Below are 25,524 nucleotides of genomic sequence, written 5' to 3'. Positions count from 1 at the left end.
AAACTTTGAGTTTGATCAATAATTAGACATTATCAAACAACTTTCTGGTTCCTATGGTAATGCTCATCTAGCCGTTCTGCTCTTGTTAGCAGAATTTAGAAACGAGAACATGCAACAAGCTCAGATATGAAATCATATTGTACTTTTCTCAGTATGTTGCATGTTCTGTAATTATTCCAAAGTACAGTTGTAAAGCTACAGGTAGCATTTTTTTTCCCCCCATCACAACCTGCACTGTAAATCCTAATGAGCTCCAGAGCTAGCCCCCCGCCTCACCCTGCTAGCCCCCGACCCCCACCTCCAGCTGGGCGCTTTAATAAGCTCTGGTTAAGCCACACTGGGGGGTTCGGTTTGATCAAAGCAGCGAGTTTTGCTCACAAGCGCCACGTACCACATACCTGCAGGTGAAATGTGTTCAGAACTTTGGCTCCTCCTTCATCCTTTATTTATTTTTGAGCTCTTTAACCCGCAGCTACGATTTTTATCACTTTCCCTCTTAACACGGGCTCTGTCCTGTAATTATTCCCTGCTCTTTCTGGAGGAAACCGTCATGTGTTTCAGATTTCTTTGGCTGAATAAAATGAAACCATAATGTCATCAGAATTTCAGCAGCTCTTTTTTTTTACCAACAATGCTAAAAATCATGAAGCAAAGTACCAAATGGGCTTGGAAACAGTGGTTTTCTGTATCTGAAATAATCATTTATATTTTTTAAAGTAAACTAAGAAGAATACCCCCCCCCCCCCATAAAATCAAGGGACATGTGGTGCATCTTAAGCTTGTAATATACTGACTAGTTCATCTGAAAAAAAAAGGCTGTTTCTCATTCTTGAACTGATGCTAGCAGGCATCTAGAAAGCTACAAAGAAATATTAAAGTAAACATACAGATGTTCCTTCCTTGTTGGAGTGTGAAGCGCAGCTGGAATTACAGAGCACACACATGTATGATGACAGGGCCGGTGAGTTGACTCGCTAGGGGCAAATTTCAGTACATCCTCTGTCAGTCCCAGAGCCGAGCCGCAGCGGCGCTGTTAAAACATTATGGCCTTGGGAAGAACTCCACAAATGGAAGACAGCGATCTCCTGGCTTTGCATTATGGTGGCTGTTGTGTTGATCCATTAGCTTTTAGGGGAGATTCTGGGACTGTCCATTGAAATCCACTGAGCTTTCTTACACTTTGTTACGACAACCAGAAACTTTTTCATTGAGATTTTATGTGAAAGATCAGCACAAATTCACAGCAAAAACGTTAAATCTGAAGTATTTTTGGTCTAGTTTTCTGTCAAATATCTTAGTAGACTTGAAATAAGACAAAATTAACTTACAAGTAATGTGTCAGCAAGATATAAAAAAGCTTGTTTTAAGCCAATAATTCCTTAACATTGATGAAAAATGACTTGTTCCATTGGCAGATTATTTCTCTTATAGCATGAGGAAAAATATCTTACTATAAGTCAAATGCTCTGCCAGTGGGGAACTACTATTTTTTCATCAATATTAATGAATTATTGGCTTAAAAAATTACTACATCTTTCTATAAAGTTGTAGTAGTAGGTTTGTTTGTCTTATTTCAAGTGTACCAAGATATTTGCACTGGAAACTAGATCAAGATGTCTTGGTAAGAGTTTGTGTTTTTGCCATGAATTTGTGTATTAGTGGAAGAATAGAGTGTGGTATGGTTTCAAAAGAGAAACTGAAGTTAAAGTGAAGTGTGGTGCTGATTTGTATTCCAATCAGTCAATGCAACTCTTTTGATGACTTTATCAGTTTTCTACCTCTGGACACTGAAACACTTGCCCATTATACTGTAAAATACCTTTAGAACAATCAAGGTGGCTGGAGGGCAGTAAAAGCATCACCATGTTTCACTTTACGGACAGTGTGGTTTGCTTTTGCCTCCTCCGTTAGTGTTGTGCATTTTGGCCAGAATGAGACCATTTTGGCCTCATTAGACCAGACCTACCCCAGTCTTCAGTGTTGCACAGCCTCTGACAAGTTTTCTTCAAGCTGGGTTGTCTACGTTCTTAGACTCATGAGTTCTGGGTGGAGTGATATCACGGACACAAGCAGCCGAAATGAGACTCCTCCTCGGGGTGTCTGGGCTCTCCCGTTAGGTGAGAATCTCAGTAGGTGGCATCTTGTTATGACGTCTCCTGGACGCCTCCCTGGTGAGGTGTTCTGGAGATGTCCCACCAGCAGGAAACCCAAATGTCCAAACCCAGGACACACCGAGTCTTCCATTGTAGGGACCGTGTTTCTGGAGCCTGGGTTTCTCTGCTTAGGCTGCTACCCGACCCTACATTAAATGGAAGATAATGGATGATGCTTTGTCAAACTTCCAGACCCGTCAAATCTTCTAGTCTTTTCTGCATCCACGGAATCAGAACCAAACTTGGGAAAGCAGCATTTAATTATTGTTCTCTGGTAATCAGGAACAAACCTCCAGAAAACTACAAAACCACTGAAAGATGAAGTTCCTTTAAATCGAGGCTAAAAACACTTTTAGAAACAAATTTTAATCTGGAATAAAACTTTTTGTTTACTTCTCTTTATTTTGACACTATGGTGTAAAGCTTTGTGTTTTATTTATAGCTTTATTGTTATGTTTTTGTCGTGTAAAGCACTTTGAACTGACTTGTAAGTTCAGATATTTCTCTTGAAATATAAGGAGAATAAGTAAAAATTTCTCAGAAAAATAAATACCCAAGTAAAGTACAGATACCTGAATATCTGCTTAAGTACTTTCACTTACACCACTGAGCAAGTGAAAGCCTGAGCCTGAAAGGCAATTTTGTATCAACGCTGTAAATGTCTCTGGTGAGGCACGCAAAGCAGTTTTATTGCTCTGTTAGGTCGCCATCTGGTGGAATAAAGTCTGCACTACAGGTCAGAGAGAAAATCTAGGAGAAATCTTTGCATTTCTCTCCTTGTTACAAACAAACTTTCTCAGTTTTAGCTAATATTATTTAAAAATAAAATAGTTTGTTTGTTTGTTTGTTTGTTTGTTTGTTTTTTTACCAGCTGTACCCACTACTATTACTCCTCTTCCCTTAAACAAGCAGTGACTTGGAGTCGTCATGCCGGCAACCTTTTAGAAGCAATAAAGGGAACTCTCTGAGGAGACATGCCACTGAAATGTAAATATATCGATCTGCTTTTACGGCCCATTTGTTTCCATTTGTGCTCCAAATAATGACTGTGACTGCGCTTGGTGCCGAAAACAGGATGGTGGTAACTGCTGGCTGCAGGGCGCTGCAGTGGAGCTTGTAAGGCTGTGAACGTGTCCGTCGTTAAGAGGTGGATGCTGAATGCGCAGCGGCTCACATTTTCTGTGCTGTGCTTCGTATCCACAGGGAAGCTTTTATGTGCCCAGTGAAAACTGCCTGCAGAGAGCTCATACGTGGCACCGGAGGCTCTGTCGCCTCCTGCTGGCCGCGCACAGAGGGCTGCATGCCTACTGCAGCTCGCTGAGGCAGGAGATCCCGCAGCTGCAGCTGGTTCCACTGGAGTCAGGTGATGCTTTGACTATAATCAGAGCTTACCCAGGTTTGTTGCTTTCTTTTAAAGGGGCAGTGTTGTGTGTTTTCCAGGCACGTAGCGCTATTTAATAGGACAATCAAGTAACTATGTTACCTGCAGTTGTTATAAAATTGCTACATATATGAAATATAACTTAAATGAATTTTTACTTCCAAAGTTAATGCCCTGAAGTTGAGCCTCTGTCTCTTTAAGATACTTCCGAAATGCCTCCTTTAGGATGTCATGAGAACATGGCTCCTCTATTAACCTTTTAACATTTTTACCAGCGTTGCACTCAGCCGTGGCTTCTGTAATGAGCTCAGCAGATGCTGAGTTCCATCAGGTGTTGCTAATTACCGCTGGCTAGTCTGAAGGAGCTGAGAGGGGAAAGGATGCTCTGTGAAGAAAAAGTTGGGAAAGTGGAAACATAGCACTGCCTTGAAGGCGGTACTAGGTCCACCCAGCCGTTTAGCACAGCTGAGTGGTTGCCATGGGAGCTTCCTAGAGTACATCCCTCAAACATGCATGAAAGAATCAAGGCAAAACTCCAGGTTTGTTTATGATGAGGGAATAACTTTATAACATGATGGGATTTCTCTCTGACAAAGCTCAAAAAAGTCAATTTTACATAATACTGCCTCTTTAAAGTAACTGTTTAACACGTTTGTTGTGTTATTACAGTAAATTATGTTAGTTTTTGGTTATATTCGAATTTACCAAAAAAATTAAATGTATATATATATTTATATATATATATATATATATATATATATATATATAAACTTCTTTTTCTTCATTTTCTACCCAGAACTCCTCATGTTCTGGGTAAAAACATGTTTATTGAAGCTTTTTAATCCGATCATTGGTAGATTTTTCTGGTCCCAAAACCTTTTTGTTTTGCAGTGTATTTCAGAAATTCTTGCATAATAATAATAAATGGAGAGAAAAGATCCTGAGTTTGTGGTTTATGGTGAAAAAAAAAAAGTGGAAGTAAATGTTGAATATGTTTTCTGTATTTTGCGGTATTTTGGTTTTCTGACCTTGCGTTGTATTTTTGTGGTAGTGCTCTGGAATTAAAATCAGAAAAATGCCTTGATTACATGATACGATATGATTTACAAACACTAATCAGTTATGGACGATGGTGAGAGTTCACCAGTTGCTTCAACACTTTCTCCTGAAAAGTGAAACAGAAGTTATTTGGCTTATATTAAATTAGCTTAATCTCTTCCTATAGAGAAATGTCATGTAAATCTGTCTTACTTCTTGGTACACAGACAAATGGTCTTTGCACTAAGCTGTGCAAATATCTTCTCCTCCACAGATTTGCTACCTTTAGATGAAGTTCTTAACCAGCTCTCCATAGAGTTACAGGTAAGTTTGTGGAGAAAAAATTTACATTTTCAGACATTTTTCATTTTGATGGTATTTGCAAGAGTGAGTCATCTTATTACGAATAGCATCAGATTTTGGTATAATAGTGGAGCAGATGATTGAACATTTCAGCAAAACCTTTTAAATGCGAATCAACAGCCTAACTGGGAACAGATGTTTCCAGAAGCTTGCCTTTAAAAAAAACAAAAAAAAAACATAATCCACTGAAAATTTTTTAAAAATACATAAACTTTGCAGTAAAACTGGCAGTATATATCACAGTTGAGTACCTTTGATGGCAAAAAATTGCCATCATGAAAAAATTTATTTTTATTCTAAAATTGCCAATTATATTGTGTTTACTGTCAAATCTGTAAGCTAACCATACAAGTTTTCTTGATCGTCTGTATCCTTTTTCTGGCTGATATTATTCAAAATGGCCACCATGGCGGTATTGGAGAATATATTTATTGCCAGATGGACAGCTAACCAAACAGTTAGCTTCATTAACCACTTGTCTTAACCTCGCTAGCGCTAAACCTCTAAGCACATCACCAAAAATGAGCAGAAACTAACTCTAAACAGCTTAACATCTTAAAAAAATTTTGACTAAACCGCTAAACACGTGAAAAATGTGCGGAAGCTAACGTTAATCATTGACGACTGTCGCTCAGTCTGTGTCACACATCTTCAATTCCCTCCAGTTGGTTTGAGACTCGCAAACAGCAAAGGCCTCAGTCTCTTGATTTTTCCACATATTGTTTCTTTGTTGTACAAATGGGAAGTCCAAAGTGATAAAGCATATGACGTGACATATGAAAGCAAAACATATGATGTGTTCATGCAAGTCATGAAAATAATTGGTTTAAAAGAGTTGTAAATGGTGGCCATCGTCATCCTCAAATTCAAGTGGCTAATGGGAAATATTGAAAACATGCAACCTGAGGGGGAATTTTGCACATTTTTAAGCTTGTATCTAGACTTGAAATATTTTTACAGTAATATGGTGCACCATATATACACTTAAAGCCACAGGACTTTGACTTTAAAGACGTTTCTTGAGTCCACTTCATGCTCTGAAGAACATAAAGTGCTAGAATTTACATCATGATCTCTTTGACCCAACCACAAACTTCTGAAACAACACAAGCAAGTTTTATTAAAGGAAGTACAGCGGCGGTAGATGTGAGCTCTTGAAATGGAGTGGTTCAAGCTGTGCTGCTTGTGAACTCCCTGCTCGTTCCGTTTCTCGTTAGCTGAATGTGCGTTTCTCAGCTGCAGGAAGGCCATGAGAAGGTAGCCGAGCAGATCAGCAGGGACGTGAGCCAGCTCTGCTCCCAGCTGGCTGCGCTGTGGAGCCGTTTCCTGGAGACAGCTGTGCTCAACCCCTACATCCTGTCCTATCTGGCCCTGGAACATCACACACTTAGAGTGAGTCTCAAGCAAAGAGAAATAGTCAATAATATTCTAATTTATTGAATTTATTTAGTATACAAGGAGCTTCAGCTGCAGTTCCTGTTTGAGAAAGTAAAAACTAACCAGCCTGGGTAATCTGGATGCAAAATTGTGTATGTTACTGTGTGAAATCCATCCATCCATCCATCCATCCATCCATTTTCTGTTCACCCTTTGTCCCTAATGGGGTCGGGAGGGTTGCTGGTTCCTCTCCAGCTACGTTCTGGGCGAGAGGCGGGTTCACCTTGGACAGTTTTGCCAGTCTGTCGCAGACTGTGTGAAATGTGTTGCAATATTATGGCTGAAATGATTAATTGTATTAGTCGTGATTAATCCATTATTGAAATAGTTGTCAACTAATTTAGTAATCGATTATTGTTAACTGAAGTTAACAAAATAGTCAATTTTCTGGAAAGAAAAGCCCCCCGACATATTCAAAGCAGCAAATAAGCTAAATCTGTACAAAAATACATACATTTTGCATTTCATATATGAACATTTTGTCAGTAAGTATGTTTTGGCTAAAACTCTGCAAGAGGCATAATTTTAGCTTCACCCGGTTCAAATTTACTAAAGAATTGATATTTTAGGCATTCAAATTTTTATTTTCTTATTTAAAGAAGGAATTGAATTCTTTTTTTCACAGCATCTTTTAATGTGTTTCTAATATTGTATAAAATGCTTTTATTGGTTAAATAAAAAAAGTTGTAGAATGTGGCATTTTTTTATCCGATTAATCAGAATAATCGACAGATTCATCGATGCAAGGCGATGAGAGAGCCTTATGTTTCTATAGCAACATGTCCTCCTTCAATATGTAAATGGAAGCTGGTGTGATGAGGGTGTAGTTATAGGAAATACAGCAACAGGTGGGGCAGGGGGAGTTCTAGTCTACAGTAAAATTCAATTCCCAGGTCAGTTCTCTTTTAACGGGAGTTAAGGATCGGTTTAACGGAAAATTAAACAGGTTTGAATTCTTGACCAAAACTAAGGCATTCCTCGGTCACAGAAACAACTCCACTGCAATAATATAGTGATATGTAATGTAAAATAAAACGCAAGAGTTGTTCTTGAAAGCCTGATTTAACAGAAAGCTCTTGGTTGCAGTAGAAAAGGTTCAATTACTGCTCTTAATGTGTAAGTGGAAAATCCAAAACCAGCTGGTACCCAGGAGCATACGCCCATGTGAGCAGGCTAATTTAGTTTCCAGAGTGATTTCTATCCGATAGCTGGTCTGTATAATGTGAACACTGTATGATCTTCACTGTAGAGTAGCTCTCAGGACTTGATTTTGCTGCACTGTTTTGTGTCATTTAACTGAAAATAATGAACATGTTTTCCTCCGTATTAAATTACCCTGAGAAAAAACACTGTCATGCCTCTTCTCTCCGGGAGAGGTAGGGTTTCAATTAACACTTATTTTCTAATTACTGTCGAAGGAAATACACAAGAAACTGTGTTCCCGGTGATCTGCACGTCATGCTCACTTATTGTTCGGGCTGACGCATTTCTAATTAGAGAAAGTGTTGATTTGCTCCGCTGCACAGGCTGTCAGGGCTTGAATTTTACTCAGCTTTCTATTTTTACCAGCTCTTGTGCTAATTACGGTAAACTGGAGTCTGACTGAGGTGAAAATGTTTCTTCTTTTTTTTTTCCCCATGTGTTTGGAAATGTCAGGTGAGAAGGTTCTCAGAGGCATATTTCTTCACCGAACACCCAAAAGAGATCTGTTTGACGTTCCAGGAAGAACTGTGAGTCTCTGCCCTCTTAGAAAGTTACTTTGTTTTAGTTGAAAAGTGTTGAATTTATAGTAATATTCCTCCTCATTTAGAATCAACAGACACGGCCAGATAGCTGCAGACGTGCGGAGCTCTGAGTACTTGACCAAAATGCCTCCTTTGCCCGTCGAGTGCCTGGACATCGATGGAGACTGGAACAGCCTGCCCATCATCTTTGAGGACAGATATGCAGAGTTTCTGCTGACAGGTAGCAAAAGCTCTACAGATGTACGCCAGCCTTGTTGCTGATTCTCTCATAACTGCACTTTGCTTGTTCTCACAGAAATTGTATCGCATGTGCCAATACTTGAAACCACTAAAGAATTCTCCGCCAAACGGATTCTTCATAGCAGCCAGGAAGCCAAATCACCAGCATTATCCCGGCATTCCTTGGATAGTGAAGAATGCATGGACACTCCCATGCCTGTCCCAGTTAAAGCGGATCAAAGGCAAAATGATGTAACAGATACCCAGAACATCATCCAGACTGAGCACGATACAGAAGATTCTATGGTTGATGATCAGAAGTTGAAGGAACCAGCAGAAAGTCATGGCATTGATGATGAACCCTTTCCTACAGATCCATCTACTGGAGAGGGAGCTCTTGTTCTTTCCTCTGATTGTACCAACAGTGGTAAAGAGTCTCCTGTTCTCAATGGAAGAGAAAACTTCTCTGTACCTTGTGATGGTAACAACCTTAGCACAACCAGTGAGCAAGAAAACACCGAAGAGGACAGTGATGTCGCTATGCCTTTAAATCACTCGATGGATGACGACAGCGAAGATGTTCCCGCCAACAGCGTGAGTCCTGCTTTGCCTCCGTTCCCCGGAGATCTCAGGAAAGAAACGACTCATCGTGGAGGCTTGGTAAGCTCAAAGATCATGAAGCGCTCGTCGTCCGTAATCTCAGACTCGGGTATCGAGAGCGAGCCTAGCTCGGTGGCGTGGCCCATGGAAGTCATGCTTCGGGGACGACCTTCTCTAGATTTCTCTAGTGAGCGGGAAATCCCGAAACAAATCGTGTTGGATCACCCAGTCCATCGCAGCTGCCTGGAAGGCCTGCGGATGGAGAGCAATGGCAGCCTTCCAAGTGGAGGCATACAGGCCTCTCTCACCTCAATTAGCTCCCTGCCGTACGAGGAAGACCAGGAACAACAGAAACTCAGCAAACTGACTAAGTCTGTCTCTGCACCACAAATAAGCAGCCCAGAAGATGTGGAGGAAGATCACATTTTAATTGGTTTGGAAAAAGACAGGACAAGCTCAGGGTGTCAGCAGGATTTGTGCATTTTGAACATGGATTCAGAACAATCTGAGTTGTCTCAGCTAAGCCTAAACACTGACCACACTGGTAGGAGCGTGGGCTCAGAAAATTCAAACTCTCAGCAGGATTTGTCAGAGACCTGTGCAAGAAAGTTGGTCTTAAGTGGCGTGTCTGATGTGTTACTTTCCCAAAACTCCATTGAGAGGCTTTTCGTAGCGGCAAGTGGCGACCGGGGGGATGAAAAGAACCGTCAAACACACATGAATGGAGAGAGCGCTTCAGTGGAAGATGTGCATCTCCTCGAATCGGAAGTAGCTCCCTGTAGATGTGGAAGTAAACCATGTGTGTGTAAAAGTGCAGCAGAGCAGGGCAGCAGTAGCTGCGGAGATGATTGCCAGAGTTTCCACCAGAGTGATCAGAGAGGCATCGAGGATAGACATCTGGATCCCCTGAAACGCTCACAGTCCAACGATCTTACCAGCAGGACCGCCGTCAGGCCCAGTGACCTCACAGGGCTGAGGGCCATGGAAATAACGTCGCCCCCTAACCTCAGCGGTGCATCAATAAGTGACAAAGACCCTTTGGAAAGCCAGACCAAGGCCTCAAAGATTCCTAACTCCGGGCTGGCCTTTGTGAATAAGAAGATGGTGGAGGTGGTGAACATGTCTGTGTCCTGCGCCCCGACTTGCCTGCCGTTTTCATCCGTCCTTAGAGACTCCCCCTCCGTCAGCGGCATATCTGCTCGCCAGGCTTCCTCGCCTATTACCCATCAGCCTCTGGGCTCCTTCGGTATCATCTCCTCATCTTCGCTCAGCCCCTTGGCCACGGATGAGGAGACCAATGAACGGATGCTGAGGTGAGTTTTCATCTCTGACGGTGTTTTGAAATTTGAATTTTGAATCTCACCAAAAGAGCAGACGTGGAACACAACATGATAGTTCAGAGTTTTATTTAGGTAGCTGCAAAACAATACAGTGTTCAAACCTTTACCCACATTAAGCCTTTTTAAACCTGGTGGGCGTTTTGCAGATATTCTTATTTTCTACCTAGAAGAAATCTTGTATTGCTGTTTAACTAGTTTACAAATTTAAAAAAACAAAAATCAATGTTTCTATATAAATGTGTTGTCAGTAGATAACTCTCTGAACTGTGTAAAGACTAGATCAGCATAGTGTCTGCTTTATTTCTATAAAGTACAAAATTCCAAGAATTAGCATTAGCATAACAATTTTACACGTTTTCTCACTTTAGCGCGACATTTACATTTTAAACTACGAAGAAACAAATCTTTCATCTGTCCAAATCTGTCATATCAATACCAGATTATTTGATGTTCTTTAATCCTGACCTACTTTAATCGTTAATTTCTTCATATTATATGCAATATATAATTTTAACCAATTGGATTTTACAAACCTTATTAGTCCAATATCAGCTTCTTTTTTTTGCAATTTGTGATGGAAGTTTAACAGTTTATACTGTTAATAGTCAGAATACTATAACCTGCCTTAGTTGAAACATCATGTGTCAGACTGGAAATTAATTCTCTTGCTATAAAGCCAGCCATGAACAATATTTAAAGAAATATTTATGTCCATTTACAATCTATGGAGCGAGAAGGATGAACCACATGAGCTATTTAACAAGGAACAGTAGACAAAAATGACTCTCAATGTGCAATTTAAATGTAGACATACTCCAAAAGACTGGTAGCTGTAATTGGTTTTTCTACGAGGTATTGTTGTGGCCAGTGTTTCTCTCATTGCATTGCTAATTTGTTGTCCAAGAGGAAATTCAGAATGTCTGACTTCAAAGACCAGAACTGAATTCATAAGATGTGCAGCAGAAGGAGGCTGGCAACCGCTTACAGTAGCTGACAGTTACGCCCACCTGGAAAGTCTAACACATCAGAAGGAAGTGAGGCCAAATTTGAAGATGGCGGTTGGGAGGAATGCCTTCCGAGTGTATTAAATCACATCAAAGAGTGCGCAGACAAATCCTCCATGATTAGCGAGGAGTTTAGGAAGCGCAATCGGATTTGTTTTGACTAAAGTCTGTAACCTGGCGGGATGACAGGGCCAAACTTCAAGGAGCTTACTTGTGAGTGTGAGAATTTTGCTTAGAAGCTTTGCTTTGCTTACATGTGGGCAATACGATTGTTCTGCCAGTTCAGTAGCACAATTTAGAGCAGTTTTCTCTTGCAGTTTGAGAGAAAGTTTAAAAACCGTTTCCTCCTAACACCATCTTGTGACAGTTTTATGAGTTTGGTGAGTCCCTGTCTTCATTTTGTCTCTAATCATTATTTGAAAGCTGGACTTTCACAATCTACAGCTTCTTCTGCTCAATGTTAGCCTAAACATCTCTGTTTAGGCTAATAAGTTGATCAAAACTTATTAGAGTTTTGATCAACTCTAATAACCAATAGTTTTATGTACCTTCCACTTTTAAAACTTAAATTTAAAGTTTAGTTAGAGGGACTAAACTTTAAAAGAAAGTTTAAAATTTTCTTTTAAATTTGCTTAGAGAATGGAAATAATCAGTCCCTCCAGAATATTATGATGGCTTTTTGTGATCATTGCATTCTAATTTTACTGATTTGGCAGCACCTTTTTCAAAACATTGTGGTCAAAGTTGCAAATTTCTTTAAGCTGTCCTTTTGTCTTACATAAAAAGTTGAGATTGCTGCACATAACCTCCCCCTACCCACCAAAAACAGACAAGATTTTAATATACTTGAAATAATATTTTTGAGCACCCTTAATATCAAGGGGTGCTTTATATTAAGGGTTGGCCTGAGAAGCACTGGCCTTTGAGGACGGGTCAAAGTGCAAAAGAATTGCAGATTCAGTTAATAGTTGTGATCGCAATATTGCAACTTCCTGGGGCGACTGAATTATGCCTTTTTCTCCTACCAAGTGCCATGTCCCTTTTCTCCAGTTTCTACAAAGCCAGAGAGGAGCTTCTGAAAGAGTTGAAGTTCCAGGCCAGCTTGTACAGCAACCTTCCTCTCCTGGCATCAGATCTGCCCTACTTCCCTCCTGAGGAGGACGACGAGGAGTTTGAAGACGGGATACATCTCGTGGTGTGTGTCCACGGTCTTGACGGTGAGACATCTTTCTCCTTCATTTTTTGAGAAGATGTACCTCACTAGCAGACAGCCCTCTTCAAGTCCCTGAGCTGAATTTCTTTCCCTGCAGGCAACAGCGCGGACCTCCGACTGGTCAAGACGTTCATTGAACTGGGCCTGCCGGGATCCAGGCTCGACTTCCTAATGTCTGAACGGAATCAGGTGCGTTTTAGACGATGAGGGAAGCAAACCGGATGTCGCACCGGAAAGCTCCTCAAGCTGATTTGGAGGTCGGTTTATTCTGTCGTGTCTTTCGCCACAGGCTGACACGTTTGCAGATTTCGACACCATGACAGACCGACTCCTGGACGAGATCATTCAGCACATTCAGCTGTACAACCTCACTATTGGCAGGATAAGGTCAGTGGATTAAGGGAGTGTGGCAAGGAAATGAGAGATTATGTCTTTTATTTGGTTTTTCAACTCTTTTTTACAGTTAAAAAACTGTAAAAGATCATTTTTTTCAGCAGTAGAGTCCCCACCTCCTAATTCCAAGGGCCAGCAAAAGCAAATGAGGTGGATTAGCACTTCTTGCCAAAAACTGGTAGTGTCATCCTGGACATGTTTCTTTGAAATATTGTTTATGCTAAGTGGATATTGAACTGTTAGCATGTCGAGACACTGTTATAGAGCAACAGTGTCTAGAGGCAAAGGCTTCTTCAGATTCGTTTTAAGACTAACTGATATGGGAGATCATTATCATCCACAATTATTGATTAATCAATCTGTAATTTCTTAATATTGATGAAAAAGTACTAGTTCCATTGGTAGACTGTGTCTCCTATAACAATATGAAATAATCTGCCGATAGAAATAGTACTTTTTTTATCAACATTATGAAATTATTGACTTAAAACGAGCTTGTAATTCTTGTTGAAAAGCTACTTCTAAGTTAGTTGTCTTTTATTTCAACTGTGCTAAGATATTTTTACTAGAAATTGAACCATAAATACTTGGTAAGGTTTTGTGGTTTTGCAGTGTAGTCTACCTTCTTTGCTCAGTCATCTAACTAGTGTGAGAAACATGTTTTTTTTTTCCTGTATTAGGCTGGCTCTCACTTCGTACTAATTCTGAACAACTCTACTTCAACTGCTAGAGTAATCTGTCTTTAGGTGACTTCTGAAGGTTGTTGGTTGAGCTGGATTTTAGAGTAAAGATTTAAGAGCATTATTCATATTTTTATTGGTAAAATAAAACAACGGTTGATTATTTTTCCTTCACTTCACTCGACCACATAGGACTGCATCTGTAAACCACATTAGTAACAAATTCTCTCCATAACCCTTAACCCAGCCCACCGCAGCACACAATTTGACCAGCAGATGGCAGCAGAGTTTGACTCTCAACAAGACCTTTAAACGAACTGAATTGTTGAACTTGTGATAATGTATTGACACGGCATGAGTAAATGACAGAAAAAGGATGACAAGCTCTTATCATACGTTGCCAATAAGCCTCTGACTTTCATGTGATAGGCTGCGTTCCTCTATGCAGCACGTTGCTGCCGAGCTCTAATCAAATTAAGCTATTCATCTTCTCACTTAATTGCCCCCAATGTGCCAATTTGTGTCTTTGTTGCGAGTTTTCATCCAAGTTTCTCCAACTCTCCTTCATTGTGACGTATTCTCCTGAGATCGAGCATCAAAGCCAAAAAGCAGCGGACTGCCTCAACAGCATCTGCTTCTTTCAACGTTAAACCTCTGTGTTCAGTTAGCAGAGAGAGAGAAAGAGAGAAAGAGAGAGAGAGAGAGAGCTGGTGTCTCGATGAGGGATAGCGGGCTGAGCCGTGGCATTACAGTAATTAAACTAAGCGACAGAAACAGCTTGATGAAGCTAACGCTTCCCGCTGCTGTCGGCTCGCATGTCCTCTGACTGAGAACGGTAAAGTTGTCAGTTGCTTTGAGAATGTTGTGCTTTACCACTTGCTGACGTGTCGAGCTCCTGGAGCGGTGTCGCGGGTCAGCAGCGCTAAACGTTTAGCGCTAAACGTTTAGCCACAACGTTTAGCGCTGCGGCTAAACGTGAGACTTGTAAAAGTGAGCTGTGGAAAATAAATCCTCTGACGGCGGACGGTAAGGAAGTACATTTACTTGAGCGCTGTAGTACTTAATGTATACTTTTAGGGGAATTTGAGACTTTCCCTCCGCTACATTTCACGGATGAATTCTGGACTTTTGACTTTCTAGGAAGCGTTTTGTTACTCGTTCCTTTTGGCTCAGCATAGTACCACGGTGTACCAGGGCCACTGATCTCAATGGAGGAGTACATTTTCACCAAGAAATCTCAGGCGTTTTTAGATTAATCTCAAATTTTCTAGAAAAAAAATTGGAGATTTCAGAGGGGTTTTTAAAAAAAAAAAATTTCAGAGATTCAAAAATTAATCTAAAGATTTCCGAGCTTTTAGGAGGAAATTTACTTCTTCATTTTTTTCTATCTGTAATTGCTGTCGTAGTCGCTGTTGGAAACGCAATTGGCCACTTGCTATGCTGTGGTATTACTTTTAGTTACCAGTGTTGCTGTTTGTGGGGAGGAAAACATGTCTCTCCTTTATATTTTTTCTTTTTTTTGGGGGGGAGGGGGGGGCAGTGTTTTTTTTTTCTTTTCTTGAATATTAAAAATAGCTATCATTTTTTTTATATTGCATTTCTATGCTGAAGTTTTCAACGGTGGTGTAGACTTTTTTTGTAGCAGAGTGGTTCTATCTACGAATGCCTCTGGTGGTTTCAGTTACACCTTTGATACTGAAGTATTCCAAAAGTAAGTAACTTCGGCACGTTGAGTAAACTTTTGACCAAGCAACTTTTACTTGCAGCTTCATCGGCCACTCCCTGGGCAACGTCATCATCCGGTCAGTGCTGACCAGGCCTCGCTTCCGCTGCTACCTGCCCAGGCTGCACACCTTCCTCTCTCTGTCCGGTCCACACCTGGGAACGTTGTACAACAACAGCACCTTGGTCAGCACAGGTCAGGCCACCAATCTGCTCTGTGAAAAACCTACGTTCTCAGAACCATGACCACATTTCAACTATTAATATGTATATACAGATGTCAGTTCACCAAAAGGAAAAGTGAACCAATTTCAAATTTAAAACTATGTTTCCAATCTCCATTTAAAAGGACAATTATTTTCTTTCCCATGGCCTCACTATCAGTCAGACCAAACTTGTCTTGCTTTAGGTTCACTGCTAAAACACAAAATCTTACTAAGTATTTTTGGTCTAGTTTCTGGTGAAAACATCTTAATGCACTTGAAATAAGACAAAACCAATTCAGAAGTAACGTTTCAGCAAGATATAGGTGCTTGTTTTCAGCAAATAATTTGTTAATATTGATAACAAGTACTACTTCCACTCGCAGATTATTGTACTTACAACAAGGCATTCTCTTTATTTTATAAATGGGATAATGTACCACTGTTTTGACAATATTAAATAAATATTGGCTTATGACAAGCTCCTTTATCTTGACGATAAATTACTTAAGTAGACCAAAATACTTGGTAAGATTAGACTATCAAAATTATATTTGTTCACTAAATGCCACAATATATTACTGATTAAATTCCTTTTTTTTTCTTTTCAAATTCAGAAGTTGACATACATTTAATGTGCTTAAAATCAAAATTAATGTAAGCTTGTGTATTCATTAAAAATTCACATCTTGTGAGTTAAACAGAGGTTCGCCTGTGGCAGCATCTCGAACACAACCTCCTCCTCATCTGGCAACATAAGGATCTTTTCTGTAAGATCGGAAAATTGCACAAAAGTTCACTTTTGCCTCGGCCAGCCCTGGATGAATGACCAATCTGAAACCTTTGTCCACCGGAAGTCGTGGTTTTGATGCTGTAGATGTAGAGCTGGACCTTGAAAAGTGGGTGTGAGTCTAACTTATAACAGCAGAGAGTTCTGAACCAAGATGTTTTGAAAAAAACAAATACATAAATCTGCTTAATGATTCATTTGAGAATATTTTATGTGTACTAACCTTTTTATGTGACCACCTGTTTGGAGCAGAACAAACTAAATCCGTCACAAGATGTTCTTTCATTAATGATCGACGGATGGTTGGAAAAACACTTTGTCTTCATGAGATCACTTGTTTGTCTTTTTCTCAATCATACTGATCCATATGGGCAAAACATGACCAATACTGTTAAAAAAAAAAAACGACAACAAAAACATACAAGGTTTCACAAGTTGATTCATTGTCACAATACATGGATGGTATTGCAATCGTCATGGTAATACCATGATGGCTTTGGCCTGATTGGACGCAGTTTTGATAGTATTTATCCGGTTGGGTGAACTCTAACTGCTTAGGATGTTCAAACCTGACATGTTTGTTAAATGGTAGAGATTTGTTCTACTGGAAGAAACAACAGTTTGAACAGTATGGGTTAACGGAAACATCATAATTTTTAGCAATAGAATCGCATTTAAAAACGTATGTTTTCCAGACTGGACAGCTCTGGTGCTTGTATACAAACCATTCTTGGCTTTTCCAAGTTTCTGAATAAATTTGGTTCACATTGAGCTGAATTTAATCTATTCCAGGAAAAAAAACAATAACTTTTATTTCCCGGTACCACTGGTACCAACGGGAAAGTACCAATGTACCAATGCTATATGCATCGATGCATTGCACATACCAATGCTTCTCTTCTTAAAGCTGTAGTAGGCAACTTTTCTATTTATTTATTTTTATATATATTTGCTACTCAAACTGTCACTATGTTCTGACAGTACCGTCATCATAAAACATGTAATCTGTAAAAAACAAACTGAGATCCTCAGCCTCCAACCTGTGGTCAGAAACAACCAATCAGAGCCAGGGGGAGGGTCTTACCGCTGCCAATCACACTCATGTACACACAAAATGGAAATGTCTACATATTACATTTCTAAAAATGATTTTTCCCCAACTCTTTCTCTCTTTCTGTGTGTGTGTGTGTGTGTGTGTGTGTTTCTTAGGTCTGTGGTTAATGCAGAAGCTGAAGAAGTCGGGATCCTTGCTGCAGCTCACCTTCAGAGATCACGTCGATCCGCGGAAAACCTTCCTCTACCTCCTGAGCCAGAAACCAGGTAGGACACGAACAAAGGCAGCGAGCCGACGGCCTCGCTTTACAGGCTGTGACTTGAAAGACCCTCTGTTCAAATATTCATGGGGAAAAAAAGTTGTCATCTCGTCTTTTTTTTGTTTGTCAAATTTCCGTGTCAGCTTGGTCACACATACACACGCGCACAAAAACCCTCCACCAGCAAACTGAGAGGCCTCCCTACTGTGAGCGCAGAACAAAGCGGCCATTTGTCACGCAGGCATGAAGAAGATAAGCCTGAAACACTGCCCCCCCTCCACTCCCCTCTTTCACTTCTCCACTAGAGCAGGCTGACAAAATGATCCAAAACCCTGTCATTGGTAACTCAGCAGTGAACTCTCTTAAAAGCATGCCAACAGGAGACCAAAGAAAGAAAAAAACAACACACAGCTTTATCATATCAAGCCTGTCATTGTGTTTGATGATTGTACTCTGTGTTTTACAACTGATTTCTTCCCCTTCCTCCATCTCCTGCCCTCTTTACCTGTCTCTGCTTCTCTTTCTCTCAAACAAGCAGCAGTCTCATTCGGTTTGTTTTCGGTCTGATGTTGTTTTTTTTTCTTTGTTTGTTTGTTTTTTTGATGGGCTTTCAGGGCTGCAGTACTTCAAGAATGTGGTGTTGGTGGCGTCTCCTCAGGACCGATACGTTCCGTTCCACTCAGCCAGGATAGAGATGTGCACGACTGCCCTGAAAGACAGGACCACAGGTCAGGAGTGGAGATTTTGGGGGATTCCAAAACACTTGAATTATCAAAGGTTGTGTCTTTTGTGAATTTTTGTCTTGGGCCTAACACTATAAACTAAATTTTAAAAAAAATTTCAAGAGGGTACTTTTAAAGGAAATGTCTGAAGAAGACACTGAGTGCAACTTCCGTCTTCACGAAATGAAAACAAAGATGGAGTGGTGTCAGATCTTGGTGCTTGTAGGGTCTCTCTTTAGTGTTTGGTGAAAGACCATGAGCCGTTTCTCCCTCTTGGTACCAGACATGCAAAAAAAATAAAATAAAACCAGCCCGTTGTTTTACGCTGTTTGCTTTGTCCGGAGGGTCTGGGTTCTCTGCTATTGACTAACAATTGCTTCCTGGAGGCTTGGACCTTGTTGAAGGTTTAAATTTTACCCAATCCCTGATGTTTGTCCGTGACGTATGTGATGAACCAGTTCAACGCTACGAAGCATTGAACTGGTTCATTACTGGAAAATTACCGGTGCTTACCGGAAATTGAGCAATTTTCTCATTACGTCCTCCCCTGCAGACAGAAGTGCTGAACCCAACCAGTCGGCCGTTAATGTTGATTTGGAGGCGGGGCCAACACGGACTGAAAGGCTTCCTCCACTTCCATCGCAAAACCTACAGACAATTCTAAAACTGAAAATCCTCTTCATCGTTCACAGCTTCTCTTTCTATTCCCTGATTGGCCCGAGCGACGTTTTACCAGAAGGGGCGTGGCGGTTGTGCAGGGGTAAAGCTGACCCATTATGGAGACCTTTGTCCTCAACGTGGCTGTCACTGGTTCGCTGCATGTCTCCCCCCCCTCTCACAACCCACTTTTGTGTCTCACAACTGTCAAGATTTTTAAAAAGACAAGAAAAAAAAATTCCACTGGAGGAATTCAAGTCAAAGAGAGAAAACTAAGACTGAGCTGCAAGTGAGATATGAAGACAATGGAAAAGCACGTGAAGGCCCTGGCCAGGCTAGACACACACGTTACCCAGAATGCTTCCTGCTTACACATATGGTTTCAAACCTCACCAGAGTTCATTTCAGCCAAACCAAGACGGAGGTTTTTTCAGACTTTTCTTGCTCTGTATCGCAGTTCAGTGACACATTCACACGATCCAGACTCTCTAGACCAGGGATGGGCAATCCTGGTCCTCGAGGGCCGGTGTCCTGCAACTTTTAGATGCATCTCTACTTCAACACACCTGAGTCAAATAGTGAGGTCATTAGCAGGACTCTGGAGAACCTGACTGCACTTGGGAGGTGATTCAGCTGTTGGATTCAGGTGTGTTGGACCAGGGAGACATCTAAGAGTTGCAGGACACCGGCCCTCGAGGACCAGGATTGAACACCCCTGCTCTAGACAAACAAACTAGAATTTGTAAGCCGGACTGGTGTGGTTTACTTTTCACGACAAAAGAAATACCATTAAGTCCATGACACGCCGTGTTTTGTTAAGACAATCTCTTACTCCTTCATACTGTCTCACTGCATCGTCCCTCATTTTGTCCTGAAGGGCCCGTTTACACCGAGATGATCAACAACCTCCTGCAGCCAGTGGTGGAGGCCAAGGAGTGCCGTCTGATCCGGCAGAACGTGTTCCACGCCCTGCCAAACACGGCCAACACCCTGATCGGCCGCGCTGCCCACATCGCCGTCCTGGACTCTGAGCTCTTCCTGGAGAAATTCTTCCTGGTGGCGGGGCTCGACTACTTCAAGTAGAGGTAGTGGAACCACAGCTAACCAGAACCGAGTGGGAAGTCTACGTTTTCTCATTACTCTGTACAGTTCATGTTAGAAATGTAAAAAAAAAAAAAGTCAGACCTGTAATTCCTACCTTTTAGCCTCGTTAGCCGTCGTCCTGAAAGAATTAGTGTTCCTGTTGGAAACTCAGATGAGTGTGATTTGTAGCTTACCCAACACGAAACATCTGAGGGCGATGAAGAGAGAAACGGAGGATGTTTTGTCTGCCTTATGAGTCCGCTCTCAGCCAGAAACACGGTGTTCCCCGCTTTCCCTTTAGACCTCATTTAGAACATTCTGCGTTTGCTGGTTGATGAACTCTTTCGGTCAGAGTCACACCGATGTTTTTCTTCACACCGTCTGTCGAACCAGTGCAATAGATGTGCTGTATTTAACCCTATGATTGTACATGGAGTATATTGTTGTACAGGAAACAGCTCTTCCTTTATACAAAAGAGATATATTGTTTAAAATAATTTATTTTTACGTATCTACGGTGTAAATGTGAACTTCCGTGTCTTTGTGTGAACTCCACTGACATTGTCCCATGTGGGGAGAGGTGGAACAGGGTGTAGCTGAAAATTGACTTCATTCATATCCATTTAGCTCAGTTGCCTAAATATTAAGCAAAAAGTGAATTATTTTATATTTCTAAAGGCTTTTGCATTTTCTAATCAGCAAATTGATCAAAACCCACACCAGCCAACAAAGCTACTGACAACACTAATAACAAAGTGCTAGCAACCTTTCTCAAAGTCACATGTATAAATAGCTGTCCATTTAAAAATGTTTAAAACAAAGTAAGGAGTAAAATAAAACTAAATCTAATATCAAAGTTTCCAGGTTTAGCTGGATGATGACGTTCTTGCTTAACGACATGATCATCTAGTGATGTTGTTACACTCAACATTTTAGAAACGAAAAGAACCGAAACGAAACACAAACAAAAGAACCTGAACTTGATCTGTTTTTGGATAAACTCTGAGTTGTTTTTTTTTTGCACTTCCTCAAAGTAAGTGAAGCATCCAGTAAATGCAGGGATTTCATTTTTCTCCACTCTGAAGCAGGATGTTTCTGAATCTATCCAGAGATGAAAGAAAGTCTGTTACAATTCTTAAACACCTTCCATATTAAATGACTTTGTCTTTCTATAGCTCTGGTCTGATGACGACAACTTCAGACAGATTAATCTAAATGCAGGTGGTGAAAATAATTCAGGATGATAATTCATCATGAGGATATGCCTGTAGTTGGATTAATCAGGATTTATAGATATGTATAGCTGAGTATCATCAGCTTAGCAGTGATACTTTTACCATGTGGATTATTTATATGTGCAAGTGATCCAAACTCTAAACTCTGTGGTACTCCATCCTGGTGCATGTGGTCGGTGTTTGTCATCGACATGAGCAAACTGAAGTCTATAACACAGATTGAACGCATCCATCAGATTACTTCCAGAATTCTGGATGAGAAGAAAGATATTAGATGTAGGTAGGTAACACATGAAGGAGTATTAAACCTGAACAGATTCATTCCAAAGGTATTTTAGAGCTACATTAAATTCTGTTACTGTACAACTCCAACAACAGGTGTTGACCTGATAAGTTTGACTTTTAGGCTGTTTTGAAAGCGTAACATTTTGCAATAAATGTTCCCTCTGTGTTTATATTAAGCAATGAATATGCTTGTAAAAACAAACGGGCTTTCAGATTCTACCCTGCAGCTTTGGGTTCAGCTTGTAACTCTTGCTTTTTGTACAGAAACCTACACCAACAACAGAACAACAACAGAAGAGTCCCTGTAGTCAAAGGCAAGAAGTCTAGAAACAGTTTCTACAAAGAAGGCTGGGTACAACCCAAGTGTCCCGACGTACCATTAGAGTCCGATGCTACGCTAATGGTAGCCCAGAAAGTATTTTCATGTCTCATAAAATTCTAAATGATTGCATTTTTCCGATCAGCCAATATGTGATCTTTAGCTAGATTCAATGACAACATATTAGGGTCACTGTAGATACAAAAAAACAGAAATTTGGAAGTGAATTTGAGACATTTTCTAGAAAAAAAAAAAAAATTGGATATTCAAAAGCCTAAAACTTTATATGTTTGGAAATGTTTGACTTTTTAAACTCAGAAATGTCCTTTTTTTCAAAAAAATAAGAATAATAAATTTCTTTTGGAAATATACTCCCCCCCCTCATCCACATCGGCCCTAATATGGCACCATAAGATTCACTATGACCAACATGCTGACGGCTTCACTTAAAAACCAAAAATCTGAAAAACTTTTGAAAGTTTTTCGGTTTGGTTCTGAAATACTTTGATCAAAACTATGCTGCTTTGTGCATTTACTCTTCCAGTATTTATCTAAATGATTTGGTCCATCTGGTAGCTACTGAGGCTCAGTCAGACAGTTGAGCTGATTATTTAGTCCAATTATTTGCAGAAGCGTGACGACCCCAAGCCATGAGATCAACCTATTGTGAAGGATTTCTATTAGTTATGAGACAAACAGGCAGGAAACAGGCTCACTAGTATAATCATGCTTATATAATGAGAAAAAGAAACATGACTAATTACCACAACATTGTGGTCTAATAGCCATCATTTTCCTAATGAGCCATTTTTTAATGTCTCGATCAAAATCCTCCGTTGACGTCCACAGATCTTTAATAAGGGTAGATTACTATTTCAGTGCTTTCATTTTTCAGGAAATTTAAATGATTTTGAATGAACTGTCACGATTTACTTATATTGTTTTCAAAATCATCATGATGCATATCAAAATGTCATCGGCATAATGAGAGATATTTTGTACATTTCTTTGCGACATGCACACTGCATGATGCAGTTTTCAAGCAGGTTTTGTGAAAACTCCCGTCTATCAACATGTCCATCGTGTTGCGTTTACATTTTCTGAAACTGGAAACGTTTCCTTAGGCATTTCATATCCAGCAGCGCTGCGTGACACGGATCTGCTGCGTAATGTATTTCTGTACATACAGAGAGCTATATTTTAACCTTTGCACTGGTTTGTTGGCAAGTGCACTTTATTGACAACCTTGAATCAACCTCTACTAGCTTTAAAAAAAAAAAAAATAGAAAGCTTTTTGTGTGTGTGGTTACTGTTGGAAAATTGCATTTGCTTCTTTTGGTCTGAAGGTCGTGTCATGTGCTTATTGTGAGAGGTAAAGTCTGGTCTCATCTGTTCAGCCATCGTCTTGCTATCAAAACGTCGGCTGTCTTGCAGAACAACTGATAACTTGACAAAGTTTTTTTTTTTTTTGTTGGGTTTAGCTGTTACACTGTAAGCAGTGACAGATATTAGCTGTGTCTCCATTACAAATTGTCTATATTCTGCTAATGTCGAAAAAATACAATTCCGCAATTGGCGCTTCCATTAAATAACAAATGAAATCAAAATCACACGTGTTCACGTGACAAGTTTTCAAAAGTCATGGCTGCGACAGACATAAACATTTACATGAGATGTATTCATAATTCAGCGCTCGTCACCGATCAGCCAATCAGAGGAGGCGAATTATTCAGGCGTTGGAGCCACAAACCCTGCCTACTTGGGAGAGGGTACGTATGAGGCGTTTTGGGGAAATTGTAGTCGGCATGTTGCAGAATGAGACGGATGTCTGAAAAGAACAAAAATTAAGCATCATCCTCGTTCTCCGTCCTGTCATTATCTTTATAACATCTGGTTGTTGATCACGTGACTCGTGTGATCCGAAAAAGTTTGATACAACAGAAAAAAAAAAAAAACCACCTCATCTTAGCGCAAAAACTTATTGAGGAACACAAGTTTTTCTGAATTGGTATATTTCTATTAAGCAAATTTATTTTTGTAATTCCAATATGATAATACGATTTTACGGTTAATGGAAACGCAGCTGGTGACTCCAGTCACATGGCCGTAGTTTTGAAAGGTCTTCACAACGCAAAGCTGCCATGCGTCATTCTGCTACTCACACACACTTTCTCTGGATGAGGCTCTAACCTGGGTGTGTTACAGGTCACTAAGAGTAAATCCAGAGAAAAAAAAGGGTTGGGTGTGCCCTTCAAAGTTAGGTACAAAACAGTTTCCTGCTCTGTTGGAAGGCTGAACTGTCGCAAGAATTACGAGATGACATTTAGATAGTTTTGAAGTCCAATCAGTCAGTGGAAATCAGTGTTTGTCACGTACAGCTCAGTAATGGTGCATTTTGAGGTGTTCCCCAAACCCAGATCATCCTTTTTAGTTTCTCTGTCAACCTTCAGAACTATGTGACTTGAACCTCTCTGTATTCAGTCGCCCTTTACTGGAGTGCGTGAATTATTTATGTGACAGAAGTGTTCTCTGCTCTGTTGCTCGGCTACCTTTCCTGTGTTTGAACTGAATGTAAAAAAGTTTGAAGTCACTGTGAGGAACTTCCATTGATTTCGTCTTATTTACATACATGTATAGTACCTTAACTAGTACTACATCTGTGCCAATATTACTGAAATATTTTTATATGTTGCTGACCATACTGTATGTACTCTGAAGTAGCTTGTGTTCTATGTAACAAATTAAAAATACTATATATATGTATATATATATCATAGTACTATCCAATGAAGTTAGAAATAAAAAGTATTCCTTTTGCATTCCGTTTATTTTTGCCTTCCTGAGTCTTCATTTAACTTCCCTTGAAATTTAACGCATGTAATTTTGCAATTTTGAGCAAAATTACCACAAGTGATGGTAAATAAAAAAAATTAAATCAGCCAATAATTACCTTTTAACATGTGAACGGCTACATAACATCGGAGGTCTTGTGTGGATTGCACACGTCTCAGACGGCTTGCTAGTGTGGCATCATGGGAAAATCAATGTTCATGTCTCTGGCAACACAGTCCACAATACAACAGTGAGCTTATGTTTTCAATTTTCTTCATTTCATAAATGAAATCAAATTTTCTTCATTTCTCACACATATATCGTATTTCTTTAACGCCTTGAAATTGGGTCTCTGTCTCTTTAAGAAACTCCTGCTCTTTCTGAAACTCCGCCTCCAGGAAGTCATCACAACATGGCTGCTCTATTAACCCGTTAACAATATCCTCGCTTTTCAGCTGTGCTGCTTTTGACCATGTAATTGCATAATTTCACATTTTGAAAAAAAATTCACTCAGTGAGAACATGCCAGTTTTGAAGAAGTATTGTTTTTTGGTAAAGTTTTGGCTTATTTTGCAAAATTACAATAGAAAAATTTGTCACCATATATAAGTCACACAATCAAATGTGACTGTCACCAACCACAAAGACGACCACTGGACATGGCATGGCTTGTTTTTTTTTTACTGACTTATGTGAACACACTTATTGAGCGATTTTAATTGTTTCATATTTAATAGAAACACTGCAATTGTGAAACTGTGTTTTTTCAAGATTTGTGATGTCTTCCACAGGAAACG

At 40.1% G+C, this 25,524-nt stretch overlaps 1 protein-coding gene across 3 annotated transcripts in view; it reads left to right on the top strand.

The window, feature by feature from the left end:
• The window catches only part of fam135b (family with sequence similarity 135 member B), a 72,091-nt gene extending 47,368 nt beyond the window's left edge, over nt 1-24,723 (top strand). For all 3 annotated transcript variants that reach the window (XM_044137979.1, XM_044137978.1, XM_044137980.1), the window contains 13 exons: nt 3,357-3,516; nt 4,847-4,896; nt 6,172-6,327; nt 8,029-8,102; nt 8,183-8,337; nt 8,413-10,249; nt 12,331-12,497; nt 12,591-12,682; nt 12,783-12,880; nt 15,333-15,484; nt 17,491-17,601; nt 18,209-18,322; nt 19,851-24,723. In XM_044137979.1, the coding sequence (XP_043993914.1) occupies nt 3,357-3,516; nt 4,847-4,896; nt 6,172-6,327; nt 8,029-8,102; nt 8,183-8,337; nt 8,413-10,249; nt 12,331-12,497; nt 12,591-12,682; nt 12,783-12,880; nt 15,333-15,484; nt 17,491-17,601; nt 18,209-18,322; nt 19,851-20,056 (3,372 nt within the window). In that variant the 3' untranslated portion in view covers nt 20,057-24,723. The remainder of the gene's footprint in view (nt 1-3,356; nt 3,517-4,846; nt 4,897-6,171; nt 6,328-8,028; nt 8,103-8,182; nt 8,338-8,412; nt 10,250-12,330; nt 12,498-12,590; nt 12,683-12,782; nt 12,881-15,332; nt 15,485-17,490; nt 17,602-18,208; nt 18,323-19,850) is intronic.
• The last annotated feature ends 801 nt before the right edge of the window (nt 24,724-25,524 follow it).

Source organism: Gambusia affinis, linkage group LG14 (genome assembly GCF_019740435.1).
Source record: "Gambusia affinis linkage group LG14, SWU_Gaff_1.0, whole genome shotgun sequence".
NCBI lineage: Eukaryota > Metazoa > Chordata > Actinopteri > Cyprinodontiformes > Poeciliidae > Gambusia > Gambusia affinis.
Note: the sequence above shows the minus strand (reverse complement) of the source record. Positions and strands in the feature narration are given on the sequence as shown.